This window comes from Myotis daubentonii, chromosome 3 (assembly GCF_963259705.1).
Source record: "Myotis daubentonii chromosome 3, mMyoDau2.1, whole genome shotgun sequence".
In the NCBI taxonomy this organism is placed as follows: Eukaryota; Metazoa; Chordata; class Mammalia; order Chiroptera; family Vespertilionidae; genus Myotis; species Myotis daubentonii.
The window spans coordinates 125,740,469-125,758,616 of record NC_081842.1 but is presented as its reverse complement, the minus strand read 5'-3'; the positions used below and the strand labels follow the sequence as shown (position 1 = coordinate 125,758,616).

Here is an 18,148-nt window from a genome sequence, read left to right as displayed (position 1 = left end):
GCTCTTTCAATGGAAATTAATTCCGACCAGTACGACACCCATGTCCAAATTTAATATGACCGCAAAGGGTTAAAGGGCATCCCAATTGGAAAAGAAGAAGTGAAACTGTCATTATTTGCAGATGATAGGATACCATATATTCAGAACCCTAACAGTCCCACCAAAAAAATACATTAGAACTAATAAATGTATTCAGTAAAGAAGCAAAATACAAAATTAATATTCAGAAATCAATTACATTTTACATATCAATAATGAACAATCAGAAAGAGATAATAAGAAAACAATCTCATTTACAATTTCATCTAAAAGAATACAATACCTAGGAATAAATTTAAATAAGGAGGTGAACGACATGTACTTGGAAAACTATAAGATAATGAAGAAATTGAAGAAGATACAAATAAATGGAAGCATATACCATGCTAATGAACAGGAAGAATTAACATTGTTAAAATGTTGTATCACCCGAAGCATCTACAGATTCAGTGCAATCCTTATCAAAATACCAATCGCATTTTTCACAGAACTAGAACAAATAATCCTAAAATGTATATGGAACCACAGAAGACCCTGTATAGACAAAGCAATCTTGGGAAAGAAGAACAAAGTTTGAGGAATCATGCTACCTGATATCAAACTATACTGTAAGGCTATACCTATCAGAACAGCATGGCACTCGCATAAAAGCAGACACATAGATTAATGGAAGAGAATAAAGAGCCCAGAAATAAACCCACACTTATATGGGCAATTAATATTTGACTAAGGAGGCAAGAATATATAATGGGGTAAAGACAGTCTTCAATAAATGATATTGGGAAAACTGGACAGGCACATGCAAAAGAATGAACTTGGATCACTTTCTTACACCATATACAAGAATAAACTCAAAATGGATTAAAGACTTAAATGTAAGACCTGAAGCCCTAATACTCCTAAAAGAAAACATAGGCTATGAACTCTTTGATGTCACTTTTAGCAATACTTTGTTGGCTATGTCTCCTCAGTTAAGGGAAACAAAAGAAAAAATAAACAAATGGAACTACATCAATCTTAAAAGGTTCTGCACAGCAAAGAAAACTGTAAACAAAATGAAAAGGGAACCTACTGAATGGGAGAAGATATTAGTACATGATACATGTGATAAGGAGTTAATACCCAAAATTTATAAGGAACTCATACAACTTAACACCAAAACACCCCTACAAACAATCTAATTAAAAAATGGGCAGAGGACCTGAATAGACACATCTCCAAAGAGAACATACAGATGGCCAATAGACTATGAAAAGATGCTCAACATCACTAATCAGCAGAGATGCAAATTAAAATCACAACGCGATATCACCTCACACCTGTCAGAATGGCTACTATCAGTAAATCAATAAACAGGTGTTGGCAAGGATGTGGAGAAAATGAAATCCTCATACACAAATTGGTGCAGCCACTATGGAAAACAGTGTGGATGTTTCTCAAAAAATTAAAAATAGAGCTACCATATGACCCAGTGATTCCACTTCTGGATATTTATTTCAAGAAATCCAAAACACTAATTTGAAAGACTATATGCATTCCTATGTTCATTGAAGTGTTATTTACCATAGCCAAGATAGAGAAGCAACCTAAGTGTCCATTAATAGATGAATGGATAAAGAAGAGGTGGTACATGTATGCAATGGAATATTACTCGGTCATGAAAAAAGAATGAAATATTGCCATCTGTGACAATATGGATGACCCTAGAGGATGTTATGCTAAGGAAAATAAGTCAGACAGAGAAAGACAAATACCATATGATTTCACTTATATGGGGAATTTGAAAAACAAAATGAACAAAGCAGAAACTAATAGTTACAGAGAACAAATTGATGGTTGGGCAGGGCATGAAAAAAGTGAAGGGATTAAGAAGTATAATTTTCCAGTTATAAAAATACTCACAGGGATGTAAAGTATAGCATAGGGAATATAGTCAATGACATTGTAAGAACTGTGTATGGTGCCAGGTAGGTACTAGACTTACATGGGTGATCAGTTCATAAGTTATATAAATATCTAATCACTGTTATATACCTGAAATGATATAATATTGGATGTTAACTGGAAAATAAATAAATAAAATTAGGACCCCATAAGTTGGAGTAATTGTACCGGCAGTGGTCAGAAACCAGCTCCCTCCCTCCCTTCCCTGCTTCCTTGTTTCATGATCACAGAATACCTGTAATATGTAGGCACTGACTGAGAGGTCCTGTATTAAAGAAGACGGAAATAAGGTCTCTTTCCTCCTGGAGCCTTAAGTCTCGGGCAGGAGACAGATATTATACAGAGAAACAGGTACATGCACTAGTATCCCGCAGTTGGGACTAGTGCTGTGAAAGAAGAATTTTGGGTGATATGAAAGGACATATAGAGACTTGATTTAGATGAGGGAGCAGGGACCTGGAGGCTCAGCTGGGGGAAGGACAGGAGGACAGTGTCCAGGCAGAGGCTTTAGCCCCACTTCCCGAGGCTGGGAGAGCCGGGCCTTTAAGGGGTGGAAAGAGGCCGCGCAAGACAGCGGCAGACACAGAGGGACTCCTCAGCCACACCTCAGTGAGACCTGGGAGTGAGCATCTTAGGTAAATGGGAGTCTCTGGCAGGGATTCGAGAGCTAATGGAATAATACCAGATTTGTGTCCCAAAATGATAACTTCAGCTGAAGTGAAGATGGGAAATTGGGAGGTGGGAGGGCCCTGAGGAGTCCACTGCAGCCAGCCAGGTAGGTGTTGACAACAGACCAATGGGGCAGGCAAAGAGGGAGAAGAGATGGATTGGGGATGGCGGTGGAGAGAGGGTGGCCAGGCCTGGGAGGATGAGGACAGTGATGAGCAGGCTCGTCTGCATGAGCCTGGAGTGAGTGCAGATGCTGCTTCCTGAGAAGGGAGTTTGAAGAGAAACAGCTTTGCGATCTGAGAGATCCAGCAGAGGCCAAGGGGTTTGGGAATCCATGTGGTGGTGGGGTCGTGCTTCCTGTTACCCAGGGAATGACTGATTCCTGTTGTAGGTGAATTCCATACGTGACAGTTTTGCCATTAGAAGTAAGTTAGCACTCGTCCTGTGAGTCAGAAAGGCAGAAGATTTGTAGTAGGAGGACTGGGGTAAGCAAAGGCGTGACAGAAGATAGACTGGAAGGGGATGAGTGCGGGGGCAGACACAGTGGAAGAGTGGCTGGAGTTGCTGGGAGTTCAGCGAACATCAGAAGGGATGCTGACGGCAGGCTTTGAAGAGCTGCCAGGCTGTTTAGGAATGAGACCACAGCTGTGTGGCAGGAGAGAGCAGACCGTGAAGGAAGGGACCTCACTGGAGCTGGAGCAGTAGCCATGGAAATGGGGAGGACAGTCAGATCTGAGAGGATTTGTAGGGAGAAAGCTTGATGGTTCCAAAGACTGAGTCCAGATAGGAGGAGGAAGAGGCCCCCAGGCCCTCAACCTGAGGACTGAGTGTGTCCTTAACAGACACGAGGAGATGGCTGGAAGGATTGCCATGGGGGTGGGGGTGGGGAGGTGGGGAGGTGAGATGAGTTTCAGATGTGGGGTGTTGAGTTTTGGATATGGCAGAAACTTGCAGGTTGACAAGCAGAGGTGTCCAGCTGGAACTTGAGGGGAAGCCAACTCGGGCAGGTCACGAACTGGAGGGAGCCCATGCCCTCTGACAGAGAAGAGCCATCTCTGGCTCTGAGCAACTGCAGTAGGAAAGACCTCAGTGGGACCAGGTTGGACCACCCTAAGCTGTAAGTGGAACATGTTAAATGCTGAGGAGGAAGCTCTTTAGTAGCAATAGAACAGCCAGCAGCAAGTGTGGGACCATGTCACTTTGGGGCCGCATGGTATGTTCTGCAATGCCCAAGAAGGCCACAGCAGACTGCCTACTTTAGAGAACAGGAGACACCCAAACAAGGGAAAGGCTCTCAGCGCATGGATAACAGGTTAGAAACATAAAACCAAGTCTGCTTAGCATCAGGTAGGTCAGTTTTATTATATGATCATTTGGGATAGAATGGGGCATGCCATCTTGAGTCTGTATCAGTACAGGTCCCACATCTTGCCCTGCAAAAGCACCATGTTTCTAGAAATGTAGGCTCCATGCACTTCCTTTGTAACTTACGTGAGTTGTTTACACAAAGGAAACTATTTCCTTCAGATGAATGCTCATGCCTGGGGTCTGCTGGGTTGGAGAATAGAATAGAAGTGACAGTAAATGAAGGAGTGTAAATAATTCTGACGAAACCAGCAAATGACATAGGGACATACTTATTGCAGACTTAGCCGTGGATCTTTGTCAAGTATTGGACAATAAATCTCTATTTTCTGTGTAAAGGGCAATTACTCAGTAGAGGTTCCCCTTGTTTTCTGATACTTAAAATTTACCGAATGATTTATAAGCTTAGAGAGACGTCTCAGCCGGGCTCCTGGCACTGACATTGAAGGAGTTTGTGATTGCCCGACCATTACTTATTTTTATGTGCTTAATGTCTGAAATTGGTTTTTTCAAGACACATTCTCTGTTTCTACCTTTAGAGAAAGAATCTTTATGCATCATTCTGTGGATTCACATTAGTTTTGCCTTCACCTTCAATGGAACTCCAAATATTCTAGAATTGTTGTTAGTTCTCCAGGACACTTAGGCCCCATGCCATGTGGTCCCAGTGCCCAGGTCTCTCTCCACGTGGTTATGTCCGGGCACCATCGCTTTTGTCCAATACACTTTGAACTTTTCAGCAAGGTATTTCTTTATTGAGCTGATTAACGGGCTCCCATGGGGCTTCTACATATCTGTGTTTTATTTCTTATTTTCACTGAAAAAAGAGTTGGGGGAGGGGATGCTAAATGTAAATATTTAACACTTACATTGGGCACGCATGTGTTCTCTATTATTTCTTTGTTTTTCAATATACTTGAAATATTTTTAATAAAAATATTTAAGTTCAGTTTTCCCTCCTTCTTACTTAAACATCCTGGGGAGTGCTGGCAACATTTCCTCTTCATTTCACCACTTTACCATCAGATTCCAGACCAGTGCTGTCCAATAGAATGCTTGAAATGTGACTGGTGTAACTGAACAACTAAAAGTTTAATTGAGGTAATAGTAACTAATTTAAACTTAGGTTTAAATAGCCATATGTGGCTACCATATTGAGCACTGCAGTCTTGGAAGAAAAAGCTGCCGAAGCCAGGATACTTCAGCACCGTCAGAGACAGGGCTGCGTATTCTATTTTATGTGCCATTCCTTAAGCAGACATCCTCTTCAAAGATCTTAGGAATTACTGAACCAAGTCTGAAATTTACTGAAGGAAATGATATCCTAAATATGGAATGTACTAGTTAAGTTTCTTCTTCTGCTGTCTTGTACCTTCTGCTTGCCTTTTTCTGATGAAATGGTTTTCTTTTTCTTGTGTAAGTCTGCTCTGTAATAGGCACTAGTGTTTGATAATGATTAGCTCTTCACTGGGTTGAACTACACCTTAGCCCCTGAGGTCATCAATCACCGAGTGTCATTATGTTTGGAAGCAGATGGACAATTCAAGAGCAACCTATGGTCCTTAGACTGTTGGCTGGTTGCTGAGTATTTAATTATGTCTCAGCCAACACTAGAGTGAGCCATCATTCATAAATTTAGCTTATTAGAGGCTGGTCTCCTTAATGGTTGTGTTGACAAATTGTGCTAGTCTATTGAAAAGAGATGACTGAAAGGAAAACTGTATGTTTGAATCAAGGGAATTTGTGTATGTATTTGAGGGCGAGGTTGTTTGCTTTGTTCTTAAAGGATAATTGATTTTAAAATTAAAAGATCTAAATTCAAGTCCTGAATACTAGAAACCATATGACCTGAGCCCTGTTGGGTAACCAGCCTCGTAGCATCCTTCCTGCCCCCCTACACACACACACACACAGACGCACGCACGCACGCACGCACGCGCGCGCCTGTAAAATGCGAGTAACTCTTGTTTACACGACAGGAATGCGGGTGGGAATAAATGTGGCAATCTGGTGACTGTGTTTGCTAGTGACGGCTCCCAGTACACCGCTGTGGCAGAAGCATTATTTTGAGCTAAAGGCATTTGAGAATCAACAGATGAAAGATGAGGCTTGCTCTGCACCCCCTTGACTGCCTGAAGGAGCAGATCCTTTCAAAACTATTCAGCTGTTATAAGTCCCCCTTTACTTCCGAGGAAAGGACGACTCCTGTCACCAGAGATGAGAATGCATGAACAGACTTTGCTAACACAAACTTGCCTCCCACTAGTTTCCCTCATCTGTTCTGCAGTCATTTCCCACCATTTATTTGTCCCTTGAAATCCTAACTTCCTCCCTGAGCTAAGATGGTGTATAAGCCCCAAATTCGAACTGCTTTTCCTAGCCACTTTCTTTGTGGGCCCACTGCCACTCCCATACAAACCTTCCTCAGTAAACTTTGTATTTTCTCTTTTTAATCTGTGTCAGTTTAATTCATGGGCCCCCAGTGATTGACTTGAGGAGAGAGGAAAAGTTCTCCCCACCAACACTCACAGGTGAAGGTGTTATTTGTGTGATGGTGGCTTGAGGGGGATGAGAAATCCCAGGGGTTGTGCTGACACTTATGTGCTGACACGGGCTTCCTTGTGTCAAGATCTCCTTCCCGGGCCCTGTCACCCTCTGACTGGCGGCTTCCCCCTGAGAAGATCTGATTCCATCTGGCACAGGGCCCCAGGGAGTCTGACTCAGCAGGTCAGGAGGCCACACTTTGGGGAGCACTGTTTCCAGGACCTCTGCATCTGGAAAAAACAGAGGGGGGTGATCCAGGATGACCTCACTTTCAGTGTCCGGGACTGTACTATATTCTGCATTTCATTTTCAAAGTTGCCTAAATGAAATGGTTTGCTCCTTTTGTTATCAGTGGGGTGCCATCTGTGTCCCCATCTGTTACCGGTGGAAGTGGAGTTCTTGTGATGTCACAAGGAAAGGAATTTCCTGACACTGGCCCGGGAGGATGAGTGGTCTTTATTTTCGTGAAATTAAACCCCTGGGTTTCCAGTGTTGCATTTCCCTCCATCCCACCATTGGGAAAAGTCCAATTTTGTCTTCAGCGGGGCTAGAATTAAGGCCTCTGCCCAGAGTCTCCGGTCCGTATTAAAGTCCAGTCCAGTGTCCTGCGTGTGGAGTCCGCATGACTCTGGGACATGCAGCTGCTTAAGGCCACATGGCGATGACGAGAGGACGGATGCATGCAGGTCACGGAGCAGGAGAGGAGCAAGAAGGCATGAGTAAAGCAAGAACAGGCAAGAGAGAGAGAACTCTTTGTCTGGAGATTTTAACCAGGAGCTTAAACAATTAATCCTTAAGGATTGGATTTTACCCACTTGCAACTATCTGTTTCCCAGGTCAGACTGACAGGCAAGCACTTCCCTATGTCACCCTGACCTCACTGTGCATGCGCCCATCCACCCCTTTGTTCAGTCCCTTCCCCCAGGGATCTGCGGAATGGGCCGGTGGTTCCCTGGGGAGCATGAAGTTACAGCTTCTTGGTGAAGCTGCCCAGATGACCATGCTTGCAACGTCTAGCCTCCCCTTTGCTCTCTTCCGATTATTAACAACTAGCTAATTATGACACTAGCACTTTCAATTTTGCTTTATCTCAATTTGCTAGACACAGTAACTTTTTGAAGGAGTTGCAATATGTTAAGGAGACACATATTTTTAAAATATTAAGCCCTAATGAGTTTGATTTGAAATTCAGGGTTACATCTTAGAACAAAATGGTGACTGGAAATAATTTTTCACACAGACACATCTGACATTTAAACCCATATTACTTTCCTAAATGCACAAAATGGTAGTGAGGAGTTACAAAACTTGGATTATCTTTTTAAACTCTATTGGGCAGATTGTTTCCTCTGTCCATGAATCAAAGTATATTTAACCACTTGGGCCCTGGGATTTGTTTATGAAATGAGAGAAGTACATGGAGACTTAAGTTATATGATTTTTAAAAATCTGTTAACTTTCAAAGAGTTTACATTACTTATTTTGCATAATGCACATCACTTGAACTTTATTTGCTCTTTCCCAAACCAATGTCTTACAGTTTTCTTTGCTTGTATCTTATTGCCAAACAGGCTTCTTCTCTCCCGTTCCCCACCCCAGATGCTGGCAGGAAAGCTCTGGTCACCAAAGATGATAAATAAATGAATTGTTCATTTGGTTTCTGCTGTCTTGCCTCTTTCTCTTCAGTCAAGGTTGTCAAAGGCTGCCCAGCATGAATCAGAAGTGCTGGCTGACCACTTACCCTAGACATCTGGGGTTGTTTTGTGTGGCAGCATTTACATTTGAATTCACCTCGTACCATAGAAGAGATTAGCCAGTGGCTGCAGCATCATATCCAGTGGGGAGGCACAGAATGACTTTTTCTGTGCTGTTATGTTCTGGACCATAAAGCACGTTGGTGAGGTCTGATAATTGTTTCACTGAAAAGGAGCTTCAAGGGTGCCCTCAAATGAGCTTCTCCTTGCGCCATGGTGAAGGTAGGCTTTCACAAGAAAGTCTTTTGAACAACAAAAAATTGTAATTCCATGGCAGGGTTTTTTAAAACTTTAAATCCTTTGTCTTTAACATGTTCTCTCTCAACTTGATATGAGGGAATGCTTTCTGAGAAATTCTCTTCCCACCAACCCTCCCAAGGGCGTCTGTGAATCTGGCCAGTCTCTCCAAGGCCTTGATGTAGGGTGGCAGTTCTCTTTAAAGTGCTGTGTGTCCTGAGCACGTTTCCTTCAGAACCAAGAGCTCTCAGGAGCCAAGTCATCCATAAGCTCACAGCAGCCCGTTCTGAATAGTGTAGCACGATTGGGATGTGTCTGCGTGGTGACGATGCCCCCGCACGAGTGGAACATTAAGCGTGAGGCTTCTGATCACCCAGCTCTATCCTTAAAGAAGGAATGTAGTGGGGAAACACTATTTTAAATAGAATTACTTTAAAGCTCTATTGCCTCCACTTCTGTTTTCCCAAACACTAAAGGTGTCCCTTCCGAAATGATTGCATCAAAACCGGAAACACCTTGAGAAACCTCTCTGTTCTCCCACCTCCAGCACAGCGGGTCCTTTTCCCAGAAGGCCCCTCCATTTCTCAGAAGGATTGCTTTCTGCATTCGCTCTGGTGATTGTCTCATCCTTTTCCACGTGGGACCTTGAAAATGGGTTTTCACCTTTATACAATGGATCATTAAGAAAAGCCCTCATACTGCTGTTGGAAATCCAGTCACTCTAGAAATTGCCATTCTTATGCAAAAATAAGTCTTCAACTTTCACAAGGGCAATCACCTTTTACAAAAGTGTATTTATATCAGGGTCACCTGGAACTGCAGAGGCATTTTGTTATAGCCTCTGTGTGGTTGTTGGCCTGCATCCTTGAATTATTACACTAATATGCCGTGTCAGGGCACCAAGCAAACATGCCAGGCGTTTTGCCTTGTATCATCTTATTTCACCCTCACGCCAAGTCTTCCAGACAGTATCTGTCATCATCTCATAAGAGAATCACGAGCATGTCAAGTACCTTGTTTAATGCCACACAGCTGGTACTTGGAAAATGGAAATTCCTACCAATTTCCAATCTTCTGCTCTTTCTACTGCCCTCTCCAGACTGTCCTTCTTGGACGTCTTGTTCTGTGGGAGAGCCTGTGGGAAACAAAAGGAGGGACGGTGGACTCGACACGAGTGGATAGTCATTAGGATTCTCGAGCACTGTGAGCTGATAAACTGAGGCTCTCGCCCCAGAAGGGAAGGGGCCAGGGTGTGGGAACTAGAACAGGTAGCAAAAAGCAAAGCTTGACCATGTCTTTGAAGACAGATCATCTTCGGCCTCCATCAAAGCCTGTGCACATGGTGCTGGGTCATCAGATTGGGGACGAGGGGGAGGGTGGGGAAAAACAATCTGGTGTTATTTTTATCAAAACTTGGGAAGAGGCTGAGATGGGTTTTAGTTGTAGTGGGAATAATATGTGCAAAGCTGTTGTGTCACCTAAGGAAGGACTGGCTACTCTCCCCTTGACCCGCCGTCCCCCTGCCGGAGTGTTCTCTCCCCATCCTGTCATCCGCCACATCTCTCGGGTTTCACTTTAGGGGTCACTTCCAAGCTCTCTTTCTGGGGCTCTCTCTTGCCCCTTACTGTCCCAAGACGCTCTACCTGGGCAGCAGTACCCACAGTATGGAAGGGGTGGTGGGGAGCTGCTCTACCCAGCAGCCTGCCGGCTTCTCTGTGCCGGCAGCTTTGAGGAGCTCCATGCATTTGTGTTTGGTGCAGAGCACTTGGAGTTTCTGTTCATGACAGACCTTCATGCCCTCGTGTGAAGGTGCTTAACACAAGCTGCAGTCCTTTCCTCATTGACCCAGTTCTCTGGTTGCCATGGAAATGTGTGCCTCTCTTGTTTTTGTCATTTTGGCATTTACTGAGCATCTGATAGGTGCTGAATACAGTACTACGCATTAAGAAGGATGCAGAGAGGAGCAGACGTGGTTTTCATTCTCAAGGAGCTCAAGGCTGTGGGGGAGACACTGACAAGCACAAGAGGAAGGAGAATCCGAGGTTCTAGAATGTGGCTACTGCGTGCTCTGGGTCCAGGAGGAGGTGGCCTGGTTGACTTGGCGTTTTTAGCAGCGTTGAAATATAACAGAGCTGGCGTTAGGTGCAGTCATCTGTCAGCAGTGTCGGGTGAATTAAAGGGAGAGCCTCCCTGAACGCGGCTGGAGCAGTCCACCCTGGTGAGAAATGTGTGGTGTGACAGTGGAAGAGGAACCGTGATGGGGCACGCTCTCCTACCTCCACCGCCTGGAGTGGGTGACCCCCAGGACGTTTTGATTCCCAGTTTGTTGGGAACATTTGCTTAACTGCTGAGTCGGGTGAGATGCAAATCTCTGTGTACACATTTTCGATAGCTTCCAACAGCCACTCCCGGAGCACAGCAGAGCGGCACCAATGTAGTGCTCCCCACACCAGACTTCAGTCCTGGGGTTAGAACTTTGTACATTTTAGAGATAGAGCCCCTTCCCACCCCCACCCCCAACCCCCCCAAGAGGAGACACGCTCCTGACTTCCAGGAGAGAAGGAGGCTCTAAGTGAGGGTTTAAGAGGGTAAGTGGCTGCCTCAAGGGCACACAGCTATGAGTAAGTGGGGTCACAGTGAGGCGCTGTCCTGAGCTGTGAGCTCTAGTTGAGCTGTGAGGAGCTGCGCCCACAGCGGGATTAAACAGAGGAGGATTCTGATACTTGAAGGTTACAAATGTGTTACTCAGCATCTATTCACGAGCCCACACTGTCCACACAGCGGGCGTGGGTGTGTGGGTGTGGTGACTGCGTGTGACCTTTGGGCTCCATGCCCTCAGAGGCTTGGTTCCCACATGGCACAGGGGCCTGGCCATAGAGGGGCATTGTCCCCAAGTCCCGGGCAGGACTTGGCTGAGACCCAATGCCCTGTAGCGTCAAAATTCTCATCCCACCCCACCCCCATGTGCAGCGGATTCGAAGGCAAACATGTCATGGAACAACTGTCAGCAGCAAGGTGGCCCTGGGACAAGGTGGCCCTGGGTCTCTGAGCTTCTCGGGTCCTGCTGCCGCTCCTGCTGAGGATACGCCATGCTCCCTCTGGCAGGACAGCCCCTCCCCAAGGACCTGCTCCCTGAAAATCCCTTCACAGTTGCTGGCTCTCTGACCCTTTGTTCAGTTGGCTGATGGTGAATATAGCACACAGGGGTTTCCTGATTTGGTGGAGGAGGAGAGAGCTAATTTTAACTGCCTTATGTCACATTGAGTTTGCTTCTTGTTTTTATTGTAATCTCCATTTAAAAATAAACCCGCAGCAATCCAGCGACTCGTGTTCTCCAGAGCTCCGGGGCTTGGAATTCATGTCTAGCCTTTGCTACCAACCAACTCTGTGACCTTATTTCCCCTCATAAAGCGAGCAGGGCGGGTGACGCCTGCGTCTGCAGGCTGCCCTGTGTGGCCATCCCCTGACCCCTGCCACGTTTCGTGTGACCTAGACAGTGTTTTATTTTCTAATTGAATTTAAAGGCCTTTAAACTGGGCAAGCACTCGGGGATTTGCCACGGCCCCGCCCCGCCCACCAGGTCGGTTTGGCACGTTTCTCACCTGCCTGGCATCAGACTCCGCCATCCCTGGTCGGTATTCTCTGGGTTTCCTTTCAGCTGAAATTGCCTGTGAGTCTAATTTCTTTGCAACTTCAGGTCTTTTGTGCCTCCGCCTGACTTGCCCTTTGGACATTGGAAGAACTATTTTCCTCAATGGAAAAAAACAAATCACATGTCTGATGATGGGAAAAAGCAATGACATGGTCACTCTGAGATCAGCAGGCCAACAGGTGTTATAACCTGTAATGTAGCTTTGTTTTATTTTTATATGCTAATGCTGCAAAGGGGGAATGAACTATGGGAGCTTAGGGTTACGATGTGTGAAACTCGACCTACAGTATTCAGAGCACCAGTTTTCACAATGTAGCCCCCAAACCCGCAGTGTCACCAGGGAACTTGTTACACGTGCGGATTCTGAACCCTGCCCAGCCCCCTGCGCCAGAATCTCCAGTGGCAGGGCCCAGACACCTGTGTGTCGTCCCCTCTGAAATGGGATGATAAAGTAGAGCCTACCTCACAGGGTTATTAGGAGGACTGAGTGGTATGTTTATAAAGCCCCCTGCAGTGGTTCTTAAGCTTGGGCACCAGCGGAGCCACTGCAGGGCTTTGTTATACAGGTGGCTGGGCCCAGCCCCCTTTTCTGATTCACAGGCCTGCGGAAGGGCCCCAGGAACATGGTTCCAGAGACGCTGGCTCCGTGTGATACCTCATCACTGAAGCTGTGGGGAGCGAGAGGGGCAGCGATCGCTAGTTTGCACAGGGAGGTCCGGCAGAGCTTCCCTAACAAGGGACCCTCAGGCAGAGACCTGAGGAAAGGCAGGAGGGAGCCCCAGGACTTTCTGGGGAGGGCACTCCAGGCACAGGGAACAGACAGTAAGTGCAGCGAGGAGGCCAGTGAGCTGAAGTGGAGGGACCAAGGGGGAAAGTGGCCGGTGATGAGCTCAGCGGGCAGGGGTGGCGGGGGGTGTGATCAAGTGAGGGCTTCAGTTGCTATGAAAGACACCACTTCTGCTCCGAGTGCAGTGGGAGCCATTGGAAAAGTTGATAGGACGTGTGAAATTACTCATTATCCAGGGAGATCATGACTGTATAGCGCAGCCTCTTCTGAATTAGCTATATTTCTGGGTAAAGAAATAGCCCTCATTGATGAATAAACGTTCTTCTTTGCAAAATAATTCAAAGCAAAAACAATGCCCAGTGAATGGTGGCATGAGAAAATAAATCACCATTCTCACCCCCTAAGAAATAACAGATGTGGCATTGATCACCAGAGGATGCTTAAGCCAGTAGGACAATGTCCGTGGCAGCTCCAGCGTGGGAGGCCGAGGTGCCAGCACTGGAATCCCTTGATCCATCTCAGCGTCATTTGAAGTTGGCGCACCTCCCAGGGTGCTGCTGCGTGAGTGACACACCCGTGGCCTGTCCCATCTGGCTTCTGCAACAGGACAGTGCCGTGGGGGAAGGCGGGGAAAGGTTTGTCCTAAGACATGTGCAGCATATGGATCTTTTTTTGGACCCGATTTTTAAAATATAACCATAAAGGGACTTTTTGCGAGATAAATGCATATTTTGAACACAGACTGGATATTAAATAATATTAAAGAATTATTAATTCTGTTAGACGTGATGATGGCATTGTCTTTGTGTAAGAATATGTCCTTCTTTATAGAGAGATATATTTATATTTAGAAGTAAAATAACATGATTTCAAGAATTTGATTTAAAATATTACAGGAAAGAGTGAAAGAGCAAAAAGGGGAAGAAGAACCAAAAGGAGCAAAATATTAATAATTGCTGACCTTAGCAGATGGTATAGAATGGAGTTATTAAACTATTCTGTCTTCTTTGTGAATATATGAACTTTCAAAAGAAAAGGTTTTTTAAATGCAAATTGAAAAGAAGATGGGAAGGTAAGAAGATAAAAAAGAAAAGCCTTGTTTAGGAAGACTAAACTGCTAATAATTCTTCCTTGAGTTAGGGAAATCATGACAGTGAAAGGCATTTACTATTGCTAGATGTTACTTAGGTTAACATAAAAACATTCAAACCTGTAAAGAATTTTTGTGAGTTTATTTGAGCCAAACTGTCTACAATTGCCGGGAAGCAGAACCCAACAGATTGGGAGAATGCTCCGGAGAATGCAGGTTACATCTGTATTTATAATTGCAATCAAAGGAAGGGATGCAGGTGGGTTACATGAAATCCATTGGTGATAGACTAAAGGCGGGAGAAAGCAAAACAGGGAAACCCCTGGGATTGGATAAAAAGTAAAATGATAGGCACATAGTTAGGTGGGTGCAGGAACAATTAACATGATAACAATGAAGGAATTTGTGGTATCTGTCCTGGCACCCAGCAAATTGTGTTGTGCCCCAAGGAGTCCAGAAAAAGGGAAGTTACAGGTTACCCAGACATTTCAAGGATATGTTATCATAGATGCAAAAAGACAGATAGGCTCAGTTAAGGTAAAGGTTGACTTGTCAGTGAAGATACACCAGCCTAGGAGGTGACTACCCACCATAACTGCTTTTAGTTAAAGTTTAATTTCAGACCATCCATCCTTTGTGGTTACTTTAGGTCTCTGAGTTTGCAAGACTGCCATGCAGGCCTTCCCCGAGCTTGTCAGGTTAGCATCTGGCCCCTTTCGTCCACACTTAGAAATGAAACTATGAACTCTTGATGAGATATATTCTATTTATCACATATCCAACCCCTAATTTCCTGATTGTTTGCCAAGCTCATAAAATAATGACAATATTGACAACACGGATGATGAGAAATAAAAGTTGGTAACCTTCCCTGCCCTCTGACACCTGGGAAGCTGAGTGCATGCTGCTGTGGGGCAGGGTTGCAACCTATTCCGTCTCACTCTCTGAGGGCTTACGTCCGAAGGCCTGTGAGGCCTCCCTTTTGCTCAGATGCACAATCTGATTATGCACACACGAGCAGCCAGTACACGTGAGCTTGATTTGTAGGTGGTTGGTACCGCAGAAAACGAGGACTGAGACCTGTTACAGTGGAACTGGCTGCTGGAAAACCTGGATGGCAATTTCTAAAGTGTATCCTCAGCGCTAAAAGCACCCACTCCCTGTCTCTGCTCCTTCGCTCAGCTTGAAAATGCTGAGCAGACTCGAAATGCAGGAATTTCCACAGACTTGCAGGTATTCTGCTGTTTGAAGTCATGTCTCTCCTTGGGTATTTCTTCTCTTAGTAAACGTGGAAGTCTGAGTGACATTAAAGCCTTAAGTGTGTACCACTGAACATCGGTCACTGTTTGTAAACAGAGCGACTGCTGGGCAGAAAGACTAGTGAGCATTTAAATCCCTATTCTTCACTTTGAGTAATTGTAGTATTAGTTAAAAGAAAAAAACATGAGGTGATAGGAAGAACTTGTCTGGAAAGGAAACTGAACTTTGTGGCTTCTATTGGGTAGCTGAGTTTTATGGTTCTTACGTTTTATCAGCATATACACACGTGGGCCCTGAGAGCTCCCCATAAGACTGGGTTCTTTAGAGTCACCGACTATCTCAGCCATCATGACTCTAACGGTTCCATTGTAGAATCTAAGGGAAGAGGAAGGCAGGTAAAGTGACTAACATAGACAGGAAGAGCCCATTACACAGTTAGTTCTGCATTGGACAACTATCCGGGCAGAGCCCCTGCCATGTGCCAGATGCTCTCCTTGTCCCTGAGGAACAGGCTGTCGCCTCCATGGAGCCCTGATTCCAGTGGGGCACAGGGAAGAGACCAGACCCACCCGGGACTCTGAAGACAGCTCCCGCCTGCAGCAGAGGGCTGGGATGCACAGGGTGGGAGGAGTGGGGGGCTGGCTTCCATTCCTACCTCATTCCTTCCTTAGCTGTGTGAGCTAGGACTGGTCACTTAATCACTCTGAGCTTCAAGATCCTCTTGTGTAAAATGACAATAAAAACAACACCTACCTTATAGAGTTGTTGTGCAGAGTAAATGAGTTTAATGCATGAAAAATGCCTCCTGAGTGTTTGGCCCACGGCGAGCGGGAGTTGTTACTTAGCCCAGCACTGGAGACGAAATAGGTACTCGGCAGCTAACTCATTTGCTACTTCTGCTTTTGAGCATTAAAATAGCCATGTGTCTGGCAGACACTAGAATGGGGTTGCTAGGGAATGTTTACATTTTCCTAGTTTTTAGGAGAAAACAGCCTTCAGACTGTTCTGACCATCCCTTTAGGTTGGCAGGTCCTAATTAAGAGGGAAAAGCAGTTGCCTGTAGGGAAGGGACGATTCGGAGCTGCCGCGATCATAGCAGCCTTTCACAGTCAGACCCTAAAATGCTATTTGAGTCTACACGACCCAGCAATTTCAGGCCTTCCTGCTGTAATAAGGAATTCCACACCTGATGTCCAGAGGGCTGTCTGGCAGGACTCCTGGGGCCTGTGTCCTTGGCCAGGGCAGCAGTGACTGCGTGGCCCACTCCCGTCCAGGCCCAGCTGAGAAAACTGGCTTCCTTCCCTTCAGCAGGGAGGTTTTCCTCCAGGGCCGCCCTGCGCCTCTAAGCTGTTTGAGTGCTAACAGAGGAGTGGGGAGAGGAGAGGGAGACTGGCTCGGTCTGAAGGAGGGCGAGTTTGGGGAAGTGGCTTCTGTGAGTGGTGTGTGTACTTGCCACCAGGCTGTCAGCTTGGTGGCAGCGGCCCAGTCGGCCTTGGTATAGGCTGCCCCCTTGTGCGCTGGCCAAGCCACTCAGCAGTGCCCTGTATTTTGATGGATTTCTCATTCCCCCGGCCATCCCAGGGGTAGGATTTCACCGTGGTGCTTGACTCCAGTTTGGAGAGACGGTGCCTCTCCTGAGCCTGCCTTGCCTCCCTCCTCCAGTGGCTGAGCCGGCTGTCCTGTGGGGGGCATTGTCTGTGTCTAACACAGCAACCAGGCAGTGCAGCCTGGGAAACTGCCCAGGCCGGCTCCTCCCATAGAGCGAGGGTGAAATAAAAGTGTTTGAATCCTTTGCTGAGCTTAGTGGGAGGAGTGTGTGCTTGTATCAGCTCAGAGACGTGTTTCTCCTCCGTTCAATTTCTCCAGTTCTTTCGTGGAATCTCTTGCATGAATTTGTACGGTATGTCATGGGCTTCCTGGTTAGAAAGAAGCCAGGGGAGGAAGGAGAAGGACAGCTGGTGCCTCGCCCCACCCGTGCCCTCACAACCTCCGCTGGGGACAAGACCCTCACCCAGAAGAGACCATTCTTTTCGAGGAGCCTCAGCAGCAATCCCCAATGAGCAGAGGCTCCTGAAAGGTCAGAATCCTGTCATATGGAGCTTGACCACCATATCATTCTGTCAGTTCTGACCCAATTTTACCTAAAACACAGAACAATTTAGGCCCCTTGTGGAAGAACTTAGTTCACTGGAGTGAGTCTCTTAGTGACATAAGCCCACCCAGAGCCTCACCGAGTGGCCGGCCGGCTGTAAGGACAGCAGCACATGGGAAGCCTGTAGAGGTTAGACATGCACCGTGTGGAATGGGCACGGCACTGCCTACTTCAGAGACCAGGAGACCGGAGCACACGAGGCTGAGCGACTTCCCCTGGCCTGGAAGAGGCAGGGAGGGAGTTTAACCCCTGCTTCCCACCCTCGTCTGGGCCTCAGCCTCTCCTCCCGCGGGGCACATTCCTCGTTTCCTCCTGTAAATAGTCAACTTCACATATTCCTTCATTACTAGTCAACTCTGATCCAGAAAAGTCCTGTGGGCTATTTTAGAGAACCTAGGAACACTTAGCAATTCCAAGAAAAGATAGACGGTAGCAAACATATCCGCAGTTTTTAAAAAATATATTTAACATGTTAAGCGCCCAGTCAGTCACTGGTGACTGACACTATACTTTCCATCTGGAAGACAAAATAGGCTGGCACTTAACGTGTTAAGAAAGAACAAGAATTGTGGCGCTGGCCAGGTAGTTTAGTGTAGTTGGAGCATCATCCTGTACACCAAAGGATTGCTGGTTTGATTCTTGGTCAGGGCACATA

General features: G+C 46.0%; 1 protein-coding gene across 10 annotated transcripts in view; it reads left to right on the top strand.

Annotated features, from left to right (window-relative positions):
• Positions 1 to 18,148, top strand: part of SLC22A23 (solute carrier family 22 member 23) — a 185,902-nt gene that overhangs the window by 109,529 nt on the left and 58,225 nt on the right. Inside the window, exon 4 of one of the 10 annotated variants that reach the window (XM_059688466.1) lies at positions 8,133 to 8,566. The exons of 7 other annotated variants lie outside the window; for them this stretch is intronic. In XM_059688466.1, the coding sequence (XP_059544449.1) occupies positions 8,133 to 8,205 (73 nt within the window). In that variant the 3' untranslated portion in view covers positions 8,206 to 8,566. Of the gene's footprint in view, positions 1 to 8,132; positions 8,567 to 18,148 lie in introns of those variants that run through there. 2 more of the 10 variants (XM_059688468.1, XM_059688463.1) reach the window with 2 other exon arrangements.